We start from the raw sequence: 14,053 nt of genomic DNA, 5'->3' as shown, positions 1-14,053 counted from the left end.
TAAGTGAAGTAAATCAGACACAGAAAGACAAATATTATATGTTATCACTTATTTGTGCAATCTAAAAAAAAATGATACAAATGAACTTATTTATAAAACAGAAATAGATTCACAGACATAGAAAACAAACTTGTGGTTACCAAAAGGAATAACAGGGGGCAGGGGGTAGGAGAGATAAATTAGGAGTTCGGGATTAACATGTACACACTACGATATATAAAACAGGTAAACAACAAGGACCTACTGTATAGCACAGGGAACTAGACTTAATATCTTGTAATAACCTATAATGGAAATGAGTCTGAAAAAAATACGTATATATTATATATATATAACTAAATCTCTTTGCGGTACACTTGAAATTAACACAACATTGTGAATTAACTATACCTCAATTTTAAAAAGGGAAAAAAATTGCCATTGTCATTTATTGAAGATAATGAAATTGTAGGTAAAGTGCATAATTTCAAATGAGGAAATTGACCTGGATTATGAACAATAATCTTTTCTTTTTTCTTTAATAAATTTATTTATTTATTTACTTTTGGCTGCGTTGGGTCTTCCTTGCTTTCTCTAGTTGCAGCAAGCGGGGCCTACACTTCATTGTGGTGCGTGGGCTTCTCATAGTGGTGGCTTCTCTTTGTTGTGGAGCACGGGCTCTAGGTGTACGGGCTTCAGTAGTTGTGGCTCGCAGGCTCTAGAGCACAGGCTCAGTAGTTGTGGTGCACGGGCTCTACAGCGCAGGCTCAGTCATTGTGGCACATGGGCTTAGTTGCTCTGCAGCATGTGGGATCTTCCCGGACCAGGGCTCGAACCCATGTCCCCTGCACTGGCAGGCGGATTCTTAACCACTGTGCCACCAGGGAAACCCAATCTTTTCTTTTCTACATTTTTCTTGACGTACATTAGTGATTAAATTGAAAGGAGTCCAAAAAAGTAAAACTACTGTCACTGACAGGATTAACTCTGTATTATAAATGTAATAGTGCATTACATCATCATTAGCAATTTCTTTAGAAATACACTGTGGCGTTCTCAGAAAATAAGGATGGGTGGAAAAGATGTTTCAAATAAAGTTTTTTAGGTTTTAGGAATGCTTTCAGCTGAGAGTGCATGAGCAGACACAAAATGAGACCTTCAGAGATTTATTTCACACATCTTATTTAGGCTGGTTTTGAGACAAATGTGCTAAGGCAGACAACCCAGCAAGCCACTGAGAAAAGGGATATTTTCTGCATATTTCCAACATTAAAATAAACGTCCGTGTAAAGTGCCACTATCACAGGCAGCCCGTGAGGTTTAGAGCTCCAATGACTTCATCCAGGCTGGCACCAAGCGCGGGGTGCTAAAGGACTGAGAGAATCCACAGCATCGAGGTTTGTGGAACACTACAGGTCACTCGCTCATTGGCCTGTTTATGTTTTCTTTCATTTGCTTCTAATAAAAATCTTGGAGACCAAAGTTTCTGCTTGAGATGACTTCTCTGGAATTCCAAAAGGCCTCACCAGGGCTTTCTGGCTGTGCTATGACCATCATTTAATGGAATACAGACACATTTCAGCTTACAGCTTTATAATGGCACACAGAAATACACGAAACAACGTATATTCCACATCATGAATTTCAATTTGAGCAAAAGCCAGCATGTTAGGGAAAATGAGAGATGGAAAAGACTTACCAGTCATCTGCCTCATTCTCTCAGTGCAGTCAGCTTTCCAGCCTTAATTCAAATTAGCCCAGTCACAGGGTGACTACTTCTCTTAGGAAATTATTCCAGGGCCAAGGAGACCTCACTGCTATTAATTTTATCATTCCATATAAAATTCCAAGTGTTTGATCTCATATAATTCATCTCAAATTTAACCTACTTACTACTCACTTCTATTCATCTGGGCAGTAATTAAGTAAAATAACAAGGTTGTATGTTTCATACAGTACCTGGCAAGGTGGACGCTCATTCAATATTAGTTTCTTATCTTTAACTATTTCTAAACTGTTGCCTGAATTTAACTTGGAAAAAGGTGATATATTCTCTGAACTCTTTTCTAATTACTTTAAATCAATATACTCAGAGGTATAGAACTGAAAAATGTCCATCACATTTGTTTTGTTTTGTTTTGTTTTATAAATTTATTTATTTATTTTTGACTGTGTTGGATCTTCGTTGCTGCGTGTGGGCTTTCTCTAGTTGCAGTGAGCAGGGGTTGCTCTTCGTTGCGGTGCATGGGCTTCTCATTGCTGTGGCTTCTTTTGTTGTGGATCATGGGCTCTAGGCACGTGGGCTTCAGTAGTTGTGGCACGTGGGCTCAGTAGTTGTGGCTCAAGGGCTTAGCTGCTCTGCGACATGTGGGATCTTCCCGGACCAGGGCTTGAACCTATGTGCCCTGCATTGGCAGGCAGATTCTTAACCACTGCGCCACCAGGGAAGTCCTCTATTACGTTTTATTTCTCCCACCCTCCCTGCCGCTGCAACAATCTCCCTTCATATCCCATTCCTTTGCCACCCCTAGCCAAGTCAGTTTTATGCTGAGAAAGGTCTACCACGAACCTCCTTTAATTTTTTGTGGCTTCAACTCTTTGGACTGTTGATAACTTTATTATTTTTAATCATCTCAATGCTGACGCATAGCACAGATCACAGTCATGGCGATGAACAGAAAAACGAAAACATTAAATGTAAAGTCATGCTTTGTAGATACACAAATAATATAACTCGACCCCCCAAAGGACAAGCTTAATAAACCTTTAAATATTTACAGGAGTGAGTATTCACAAGTTGTTTGCAATGAAATGTTTAGCCATTGTGCTTCACTGGGAATTGAAATCTTTTAAACAATATCCTAGAACAGAACAGAACGCTTCTCGTCCAGCATCCTAGAACAGAGCATCCCAGAATGCCCAATCCTCATTTTATCATAATTCAAATTCAAACCAATTCTGTGAGGCTGTATTGTGTGATTTCCTGCACCACGCTCTCCTGAAAAGAGCAGACAGCAGGCACACACAGTCACCAGTCTCCTGGGTCTCAGCTGAATGGCCAGAATGCATTAAATAGGTCATTGTGAACGTGATGAGAGTTGCCAAAGGGGACGTATAGGGTCAAGGCTGCTACATGCAGTCGAGCAGGTTGTGCACTGCACAAATACACTACACCTGAGGGGGCATCACCCACATGTCAGATCTTGGTGACTTGTATATTTCTCAGGACAATTTTCTGACAGATGGCACCAGAGTGTCCTGCTCTAATGAAATTATTGTATTATTATAATTTGCAGACAGAAAGACTGAAATAGAGTATCATGAGAAAGGATGCCTTTTTCTAATTCACAAAAAGGCACCAAATAGCTGAGCAGAAGACCCGTGTAGGGGGGAGAGAATAAGCCTGTTTAATTTAGTGTAGAAGCCCAGAAAGGCCTCCTGGGGAAGTGGGACAGGAAAGATTAGCAGTAGTTTAAAATTTTATTACAAACTCCTCAGAATATCCAACTTATTTCTTTTTATTGGATTTCTGGTATAATAACTAGTTTCTCAGAAAACACTTTCTCAAATTGCAGTTAGACCTGAAAGCCTCTCTGAAGTTAATTAGCAAGTGAACAAAAGTGCTTTGAAGCCAGAGCAAGAAGACAGAAAGTTGCACGCATGTCTCAGACTGCTATGTTTTTCCTTGGACAAATTTCTGTGTCTGTTTTTTAAATGTATTTGGTATTGGTAGGTTATTTGGAAATTTTGGTATTTTCCAACACGTTTTGGTGGGGAATTTGTGGAGAAGTCAAAGGGTAAATGCTGCTTAATGGCTGAACAAATGAGCTGTGAAAAGCCCACATTTCTGCTCCCTGAGAATTAATTACTGCATGGATAAGAACAATAAAAAGCATTTCTTGAAGTGGTTCATCCATTTTAGATAATTTAACCACCAGTCACCTTCAGGGGCATGGAAGTAAACTCTGTTATAAAGAATAAAGTACTGGACTTCCCTGGTGGCGCAGTGGTTAAGAATCCGCCTGCCAATGCAGGGCACATGGGTTCGAGCCCTGGCCCAGGAAGATCCTACATGCTGCAGAGCAACTAAGCCCATGCGCCACAACTACTGAGCCTGTGCTCTAGAGCCCATGAGGCACAACTACTGAAGGCCGCGTGCCTAGAACCCGAGCTCCCCAAGAAGAGAAGCCACTGCACTGAGGAGCCCGTGCACCGCAACAAAGGGTAGCCCCCGTTCGCCGCAACTAGAGAAAGTCTTCGCGCAGCAATGAAGACCCAACGCAGCCAAAAATAAATAAATTAAATAAATAAATTCAAAAAAAGAATAAGGTAATTTGTTTCTTTTTAATAATGATTATAAATCACAGTGACAATGGCTAGTTGTCACTGCACTATGTATCCAACACTGCACTATGTATCCTACACCGTTCTTAAGTGTTTGTGTTTACTCAATTCTTCCCCATGACAACTTCTGAGGTAAGAACTATTTGTATCCCCACTTTACAGATTAGGGAGCTGAGGCATATTCCCATTTAAATAACTTGCCCAAGGTCGCAGAGCTTTCCAGGGGCAGAGCTGAGATCTGAAGGCTGGCAGTGTGGTCCTAGAGCTTTGCGCTCTTCACCATTCTACTGCCCTGTAGAAGAGTACCCACCCGAGGCTTTAGACGAAATTGAAAAACCATCTCTTAAGCTTTCTTAATTAATGGAAAAACAAACACAAGTCAAAATCTAGAATTAATCAGACTGCCAGCATATAACCAGCATTTTAGTCAGAATAAGCTTTTGCCCTATTATTCACCGAGGAAGCCCTTCAGTGAGAAAAAGAGGGTGAAAATATAAGGTGATACAAGGATACAAGGGCTCTGATCCTCTTTCTCCAAAAGCTGGACCCAGGCTTGGGAATTCAGATCTGCCTATACACCAGGATCACTCCCCATTATCCACCCCCCACTGCAGGCACCGGCCAGCTATCTACCCTGTTTGAGTCTCTAGGATGCTGTGACTGCTTGTGAGCATTGCTTGAAGAACTCTAAAGGGTTTTCTGCAAAACTGTTGTCCCTTGAGATACTTCTTATAAAGGCACCTTGTGGACAATAGGTTTGGGAAAGCTGGCTTACTGCATCTGCCTCTGAAAGACTGACAGCATGCCTGGGCCCATCCCAGGGCCTCAAGAAGTCCTCCACTAACAAAACCTGTGTCACATTTTAAATCCAATATTGTGGAAACCTGTTTGCTTACAGAATTCTTTGTTTCTTAGAACACCTATGAAACCATCAGTAAAACTAGTGCTTGAGAAATGCTGTCTCCAGGTAAGCATGTCAGTGTAGAGCAGCAGGCCACACAGATAGAGGGAAAGAAAGAATAGAAAGGAAGATGGTTCCAGGCAGGAACGTGGGTAGAGTGAGAACTGAAATATCCATGGTGCTTACTGTAGTGCTAGTCCTAAAAAAAAAAAAGACAAAAAAAAAAATCTGTTCCACTGAAGTGTACAAAGGGAGGAGGAATTTTGATTATGTAAGACAAAACAGTGGGACTGACAATATTAGCAGCCTGGATGTAGTGAGATGGTGACTCACAATTTATCCTTACTTCTGGAGAGGAGAAAAGGAACACAGTGTGTTGGTATGAACCAGGCTGCCCAAGGAGAATGAGGAAAATGGAAGAAAGTTCCTTCACTCAGACTTAAGAGCTAAAACTTTTAAAAAACTGTTCTGGACTTCAGTTTTCTTCCTTGCTTATTTTTCTTCCTTTTCAAAATTTGAAAGCCAGAAAAGAATATGCAATCCCTCATGCAACATTGCAACAGACGTTATCTTTAAAAAAAAAAAAAATTCAAAGAAAGGTTTGATTTCTTTCTTGAAGCTCCCAAGAAATCATAGGGAAAATAAAATTTCTAGCTCAGTAACGTGTAAACACTCTTCTGCCTCATCTGTAGACATAGCCGTAAGATAACGTATTTATTAAAAATACTGTCCCTTTTGCTTCAAGTTTTCTAGAGTTTCTAGAATCTTCATGAAGAATTATAAAAGTGGTAGGGGGTTGTTCTGGGGAAAATTCTCAATCACCAGCATCCCTCACCCTCCCACAGCATTGCACAGTGACCTAAATTCAGTGCAAGAGTGCTGTGAGAATGTTATGTATGAGCATATATTACTGTTTGCAAAGATTGTAAAGCAGGAAACAATTTATGTTTGAGGCTATAAGTTTACTTCTTGGAATCATTTTAAATGGGCAGAGAGGGAGGTTGCTAAAAATGTTCTATAGTTGAAACATTAATCCAGGCTAGGAGCAGACAAAGAAAAATGATCTGTAGCATTGAGAAAAGCCCATCTCCAAGTTTGAAGGTGGGTGGACTGCCCCCTCCCCTCAGGGAGTTTGGGGAGGACAGGTCACTGTCCAAGGGGAAGGTGGTTAAACTTAAAACTTCCCGTTATTAATGAGAGTTTCGAGCAAGATATGCCAAAATGAGCAGCTTCACAGGCGTCTTCATTGAAGGTCTAGGAGGAGTATCAAGGCTGGCCCTTCATCTCTGGCAATTTCCGAATTCTCACTTCAGGTCCCAAGAGGTCTGGTTAATATTTCATTTCTGTGAGATCGCTGATCTTTATAATAAATATAGCACATCCCCCTTTCTTTGTGTTAGTTGGAATGGCTCTTTTCTTCTCATTCCCAGAAAAAAGTTTTCCCAGGACTGGGGGACTAGAGGTAAATGGAGAATTTCAGTACAATGTGGCTCACACACTCAACCCTCCCCCCCCCCGAGGCATCTGTTTGATCTGCACGGACACTTTTGTCTTTGGACATTGCATAGAAACAGAGCATGAAGCAGAATAAGAAACGAAACTAAAGATCACCTCTAAACAGATACTCACTGTGAAAAATAATACAACATTTTCAGAACAACTGGGGCCTGTAGAGGTCCCAAGGTGACAATGTAACAATACCTTTTATCTATTATTTCTCAAATTTTGAGAAGAAAAAGACATCCAGAATGTCCATGTACGCGGTATGTGCAGTAGTAAATAGAAGATAAGATATCCTCAAATTGCTGATTTTATCTAAATGTTAAAAATGTCAAATGAAAAAAAAAAAAAGAAAAAAAAGTCAAATGATTACATAAATTGTGTGCCTATTCAGAGTAGGGTGATTTTAACTGAACAATTTCTTGAAAGCCAAAAGTGTTCTTTGCTAACTATTCTACTATTGTACATCATGAAAGTATTTTAAATAAGATATTTTAAATTATTAAGAAGGGGAAACTACTTTCAAAATGAAATAAAATTCTCTTTGAGTATACATTATTTCAGTTTAAACTATGCTTTTTTTTTTAAGACTATCATATAATTTTTAGGACAAATATTACAATTGGGATATGTGGGTGCACATTATGCTTGATCTAGTTGCTACCAGACAATAGCCATCAACTTGTTTCTATTTCAATGAAGATTGCAAATTCACAGAAACATAGAAACATGCTGTTTCCATAGCAGCAGATAAAGAGTGAAACTCAAAAAATTTTATTGATTTTAACATGGCTTAGAGATTTTGTTCTCTTTTTTAGCAGTAATTTTTGCTTTTTTTTTTAGTCTTTACCAACATCTCATATTTTCTTTTCTAAATGTATTTAGTAAGTCATACAAATTTTGAAAGTAGGATAATTGTGACATTACTGTAAAATTACACATTCTTTCTTTTTTTAAATTTATTTATGTTTTTTTTCTTTTTTTTAATTTTTGGCTTTGTTGGGTCTTTGTTGCTGTGCGTGAACTTTCTCCAGTTGCGGCAAGCGGAGGCTACTCTTCTTTGTGGTGCGCGGGCTTCTCTTGTTGCGGAGCACAGGCTCCAGGTTCACGGGCTTCTGTAGTTGTGGCACACGGACTCAAGTAGTTGTGGCTCGCGGGCTCTAGAGCGCAGCCTTAGTAGTTGTGGTGCATGGGCTTAGTTGCTCCATGGCACGTGGGATCTTCCCGGACCAGGGATCGAACCCGTGTCCCCTGCATTGGCAGGCGGATCCTTAACCACTGCGTCACCAGGGAAGCCCTAAGATTACACATTCTTATAGTAACGTAGAATAACCAATATCGAATTCTTTTCTTTTTTAACATCTTTATTGGAGTATAATTGCTTTACATTGTTGTGTTAGTTTCTGCTTTATAACAAAGTGGATCAGTTATACATATACATATATCCCCATATCTCTTCCCTCTTGCGTCTCCCTCCCTCCCACCCTCCCTATCCCACCCCTCTAGGTGGTCACAAAGCACCGAGCTGATCTCCCTGTGCTATGCGGCTGCTTCCCACTAGCTACCTATTTTACATTTGGTAGTGTATATATGTCCATGCCACTCTCTCACTTCGTCCCAGTTTACCCTTCCCCCTCTCTGTGTCCTTAAGTCCATTCTCTATGTCTGTGTCTTTATTCCTGTCCTGCCCCTAGGTTTTTCAGAACCTTTTTTTTTTTTTTAGATTCTATATATATGTGCTAGCATACGGTATTTGCTTTTCTCTTTCTGACTTACTTCACTCTGTATGACAGATTCTAAGTCCATCCACCTCACTGCAAATCTCAATTTCATTTCTTTTTATGGCTCAGTAATATTCCATTGCATATATGTGCCACATCTTCTTTATCCATTCATCTGTTGATGGACACTTAGGTTGCTTCCATGTCCTGGCTATTGTAAATAGTGCTACAATGAACATTGTGGTACGTGACTCTTCTTGAGTTATGGTTTTCTCAGGGTATATGCCCAGTAGTGGGATGGCTGGGTCATATGGTAGTTCTATTTTTAATTTTTTAAGGAACCTCCATAGTGTTCTCCATAGTGGCTGTATCAATTTACATTCCCACCAACAGTGCACGAAGGTTCCCTTTTCTCCACACCCTCTCCAGCATTTATTGTTTGTAGATTTTTTGATGATGGCCATTCTGACTGGTGTGAGGTGATACCTCATTGTAGTTTTGATTTGCAGTTCTCTGATGATTAGTGATGCTGAGCATCCTTTCACGTGTTTGTTGGCCGTCTGTATGTCTTCTTTGGAGAGATGTCTCTTTAGGTCTTCTGCCCATTTTTGGATTGGGTTGTTTGTCTTTTTGATATTGAGCTGCATGAGCTGCTTGTATACTTTGGAGATTTTTCCTTTGTCAGTTGCTTCATTGGCAAATATTTTCTCCCATTATGAGGATTGTCTTTTCGTCTTGTTTATGGTTCCTTTGCCGTGTAAGAGCTTTTCAGTTTCATTAGGTCCCATTTGTTTTTATTTCTAATTCTTAATGTAAAAGAGATGCTAACCTATGGATCAGGCATCAAGGACTCTAACTACGTGTAATGTCAGTTTAGCATATGAAGAAAACATAACATTTTATCACAAATGCTTTAAGATAATTCATTAATGATTAAAAAGCATGGTATAACATTTTCTGCTACTGTTAATTTCATTTATTAAGACTCAGACACTGGGAATCAGGCTTTGAAACATAGATGTTACAGCTACAAAATGCAAGTTTCTTTGTGGTTCATGTGGCACCATGACAGTGAATAACTGAAATTGGTAGTATAATTGTTCCAAGTTAACATGCTAAGAAAACAGGAAATGACTTTTTTCTTTTGTGCATGTGTTGTTTAAGTTGTATTTTTTTTTGCCAACTATTTTGATCTCTTAAAATTTCTATTGGTCAAAACACAGAAAAATGGCTCACCTGTAACAGACATACAGCCTAATGGAGCAATGAGAGTAATGGGGGCAAATCCATAGGCTGCAAAGTTTCCTGTCTCTCCCACAGCCATCAGTATGATGCTGCTCCACCACAGCACGCTCTTGAAGTGTGGCCTTGGGTGTTCTTGGTGCGCCAACTGAAGATGTGAATATTTCTGGAAGTACATCACGATGTAAATAAGAAAATATTTCCACCCAACCAAAACTTGGCCTTGAAATTTTTGGTCCTATAAAATTGCTTCATGGCTTTTAAATTTATTTGCAGATTATTATAGAGCAATTATTATGGTTTTCTGTTTGTTCCAAACATATTAACAGAAGTGAATCATACTGATATAGCATTTTATAGTTTAAAGGGCCTTCTCACATATTGCTTAATTCTCATAACAACTCTGTGAAGTAAATATCATTGTTATCACTGTTACTATCTAAAGACGGAGTGTGTGTTAAGGAGTTAAGTGACTTTTTAGTCCACCACACCAAAATACTTCTTTTAGATTGTCAAAAAAATTCAAATGCTGAAATAAAGATAAAAAGTTACTAAAGAAACACCTTTGGAAAAGGGATTCCAATCTATGAGTCGAAGTTGCTACCACAATAAACATAACAGGGCAGAAAGCTCTGGCAGAGGGATGGGGGAACTCATTTAGATCTGGTTTCAGTATTTCTTTGTATTGGAAATGTATGAATTCCTGAAAAACTGGCCATTAAATAAAGCTCTATTTCCCTATTGATTTTATGATAACTGAATTTACTTCCTTAAGAAGTATGTACAATTCTAGATTACTTTAAAATCTTTTCTTTAAAATTTTTTAAAAATTTCAGAAGTTATTTAGAAAATAATAAAAGTACTATAAGAAAATGTAGAACATTAAAATAAATCTTGGCTTATGCTAAGATATGAGCATCTTTTTAAGTGTGATACAAATTCACAGGCGCCTGGTCTGGGGTACACAATACCATTAAGAGGCTCACAAAATATTTAACTTCTCTTAAAATCAGAAGAAAAAAGATGGACACAATCTAGCCTGGATTATATTTGTCTTTATATCAATGAGGTCATAAGATATACTTTCTTTAATGGAGGAGGAAGTCCAAGAAGGCAAAAGTGCCTGAGGCTCACTGAAGTCATAATGTGTCCCTGGATCAAATGACAGAGTTAGGAAAATAAGCTTCTTCTTACCTGAATATTTAGGGAAACGCTGATTACCAAGTTTCCTAAAATGGCCAGCAAAACTCCAAAAAGGTGAATCTATAAAAGAAAATGTTTTCTTTAAATGGTACTTTAAATAGCACTTGTAAGATATTTACCAAAAAAACCATGAAAATTTAAGTTGATACATTCATTCATTTGTTCATTCATTCAGCAAATATTTACTTAGCACCCGTTTGCCAGGGTCACTTGGAATATGAATAATGGTTTTATTAGGATTAATTTTTCACTTTAGTCAAATATTATTTTTTATAACTAGTTCAGTCCTTTACTGAATTCTCTAGATATGTGCTTCATTCACTAAAATAAATAGTCATCAGGTTCTGACTTTTTCCCACTAAGATGCTTCTATTTATCCTGTCTGCCAATTTCCTCAGCAACCTCTCTGATTGGGGTGTTCATTGCCTCAAGTATGGACTATATAATTATTTCTGTTCTCCCTCTTTTCTTTCTCTTAAGATATTCTGGAAGACTGTGGTATGAAAGAGAGATCATTGGCTTTGGGGTTAAAGGATGAACCTGAGATTCAGATCTGCTATTTTCTAATGGGCAACACTGAGTAAGTTATTTCAGCTCCCCGGCCTCAGTAAACAGGGGATGTTGGATAAGGTGTTTCCCAAAATCCCTTTATCTCTAAACTGCTATGAACCTCATTGGAGACAGACTAAATTTTCCCGCCACTCTGCTGGTCAAGAACCCACAATGTCTCTCTACAGACAACTATATTAAATACAAAACTACTGTACCAGCTCCCCATAATCGGTCCTCAACCTGACCCATCCAATTGTCCACAGCACACTTTAAGGTGCTCCCTCTGCCTTGGGTATCTGGGTCCTGACTTCTCCAGTCAGATGTCATACTTTTTCTCATGTCATTCCTCTCACTCAGACAGAGTATCTTCTTCCCTCAGCCCATTTCAATCAGACCTCACCCTCCTGGCCATCAGAGCTCTACCTCCTTACAACCTTCTCAGACACCACAGCCCATCTTTACTTTCTCAGACTCTAAATGGTGAACATCCCTTATTTCTTCTTTTATATTGTCAGGTGTATCATTAGGCTCTATAAATAGATGGCAAATTCTCTGAGGGAAGGGAATCATGCCTAAGACTTCCATTGGGTCTTCTACATCATCTACTATAAAATGTAGAGACTTAAAAAAAAATGAGGGGCTTAAAAAAATACTTGCTTTAGAAAGCATAGAGTGGTTTAAAACAAGAACTACAGAGGTTAAAAAATTAGTTCTGACACATTGCCCAAGATCTTCACTATAGATAGCATATGTATTATTTGATGACTTCAAGAGATGCATATTCTGCTCCTATCTAGGTACAAAGATGTAGTATCTTCTAGCAGTAAAAATTAGCAATGATAGAAGGGCTCTTCCCCCTTCTTCTTCTACAGTACATAACTTCTAGCTAGCTTCAAATTCCAAGGAGTTATTTGAATTTCAAATGAACATTACAACCACAAGGAACCCTTTTCAGAATGCAAAATGTCTTTGAAGTTTTAGAACTTCATTATATGTGCTGAAGTGAAATTCAGTATTTCTAAAAAATGAAGCAGAAAAGTTGAAAACCCATTTAATAGTTGACATATAATATCCATGGCCTTTAATCAGTTAAGAATTTTCTTTTCCTAATAAAAGCAGTTGGCACTAATTTTGATCACTATTCCTCATGGGGAACAATTGTATCATAATATAATGTGCTATTTCCATGCTTTCGATTTACAATTGACTGACTGCATTTGGCAGTAATCAGGAAAATAAAAATCCAGAAGAAGTTCGGGATTGAATGGATAATTATGAAAATCTTCTATAATTATAAAAGTAAATTGTTGAATAGAAATAAGTTACTTCAAAATTCTTTAAATGATTCACTGAGTAGTTTAAACACCACCAGGCCAAGTGTTTAGAAATTGGTTAGCAGGATTTCACAATGATTTCTTGGATATGACACGGAAAGCACAGGCAACAGAAGAAAAAATAGATAAGCTGGACTTTATCAAGATTAAAATCTCTTGTGCACCAAAGGACACTATTAGCAGAGTGAAAGGCAACCCACACAACGGCGGAAAATATTTGCAAATCATATATCTGATAAAGATTGATATATAGAATATATAAAGAATCCCTACAACTCAACAACAAAAAAATAAACAATGCAACTGAAAAATGGTCAAAGAACTCAAATAGACTTTTCTTCAAAGAAGATATATAAATGGCCAATAGGCACATGAAAAGATGCTCAATAGCACTAATCATTAGGGAAATGCAAATCAAAACCACAATAAGCTACCACTTCAAACCCAGTAGGAGAGCTACAATTTAAAAAAAAACAACATAAAATAACAAGTGTTGGTAAGGATGTGGAGAAATTGAAACCCTAGTTCATTGTTGGTGGGGATGTAAAATGGTACAGCTGCTGATCTCATAACATATACAAAAATTAACTCAAAATTAACCAAAAGACCTAAATGTAGGAGCCCAAACTATAAAGTTCTCAGAAGAAAACATAAGGGTAAATCTTTGTGACCTTGGATTTGGCCATGGATTCCCATAGATAAGACATCAAAAGCATAAGCAACAAAGAAAAAATAATTGGACCTCATCAATATTAAAAAACTTTCTGTTTCAAAGGACACTATCAAGGAAAGTGAAAAGATAATCCACAAAATGGGAGAAAATATTTGGAAATCATATATCTGGCAAGGGACTTATACCTAGACTATATAAAGAACACTTACAACGCAATAATAAAAAGACAAATGACTCAATTAAAAATGGGCAAAGGATCTGAATAGACCTTTCTCCAAAGAAGACAAATGGCTAACAAGTACATTGAAAAGATGTTCAACATCACTAGTCATCAGGGATTGCAAATCAAAACCACAGTGATATACCACTTCATACCAAATAATATAGCTATAATCAAAAAGTCAGATAATAACAAGTGTTAGTAAGGATGTAGATAAATCAGAACCCTTTAACACTGCTCATGGAAATATATAATGGTGCAACCACTTTGGAAAACAGTCTGGAAGTTCTTCAAAAAGTTAAGCATGGAATTTCCATTTGACTCAGCAATTCCATGCCGAGGTATATATCCAAGAGAAATGAAAACATATATCCACACAAAAGC

At 38.0% G+C, this 14,053-nt stretch overlaps 1 protein-coding gene across 2 annotated transcripts in view; it reads right to left on the bottom strand.

Annotated features, from left to right (window-relative positions):
- NIPAL2 (NIPA like domain containing 2) overlaps window positions 1-14,053 on the bottom strand; it is a 73,429-nt gene that overhangs the window by 42,699 nt on the left and 16,677 nt on the right. For both annotated transcript variants that reach the window (XM_082674772.1, XM_082674773.1), the window contains exons 2-3: window positions 10,882-10,950; window positions 9,682-9,853 (exon numbers count right to left, since the gene is read on the bottom strand). In XM_082674772.1, the coding sequence (XP_082530898.1) occupies window positions 9,682-9,853; window positions 10,882-10,950 (241 nt within the window). The remainder of the gene's footprint in view (window positions 1-9,681; window positions 9,854-10,881; window positions 10,951-14,053) is intronic.

This window comes from Grampus griseus (genome assembly GCF_964374135.1).
Source record: "Grampus griseus genome assembly, chromosome: 17".
In the NCBI taxonomy this organism is placed as follows: domain Eukaryota; kingdom Metazoa; phylum Chordata; class Mammalia; order Artiodactyla; family Delphinidae; genus Grampus; species Grampus griseus.
Note: the sequence above shows the minus strand (reverse complement) of the source record. Positions and strands in the feature narration are given on the sequence as shown.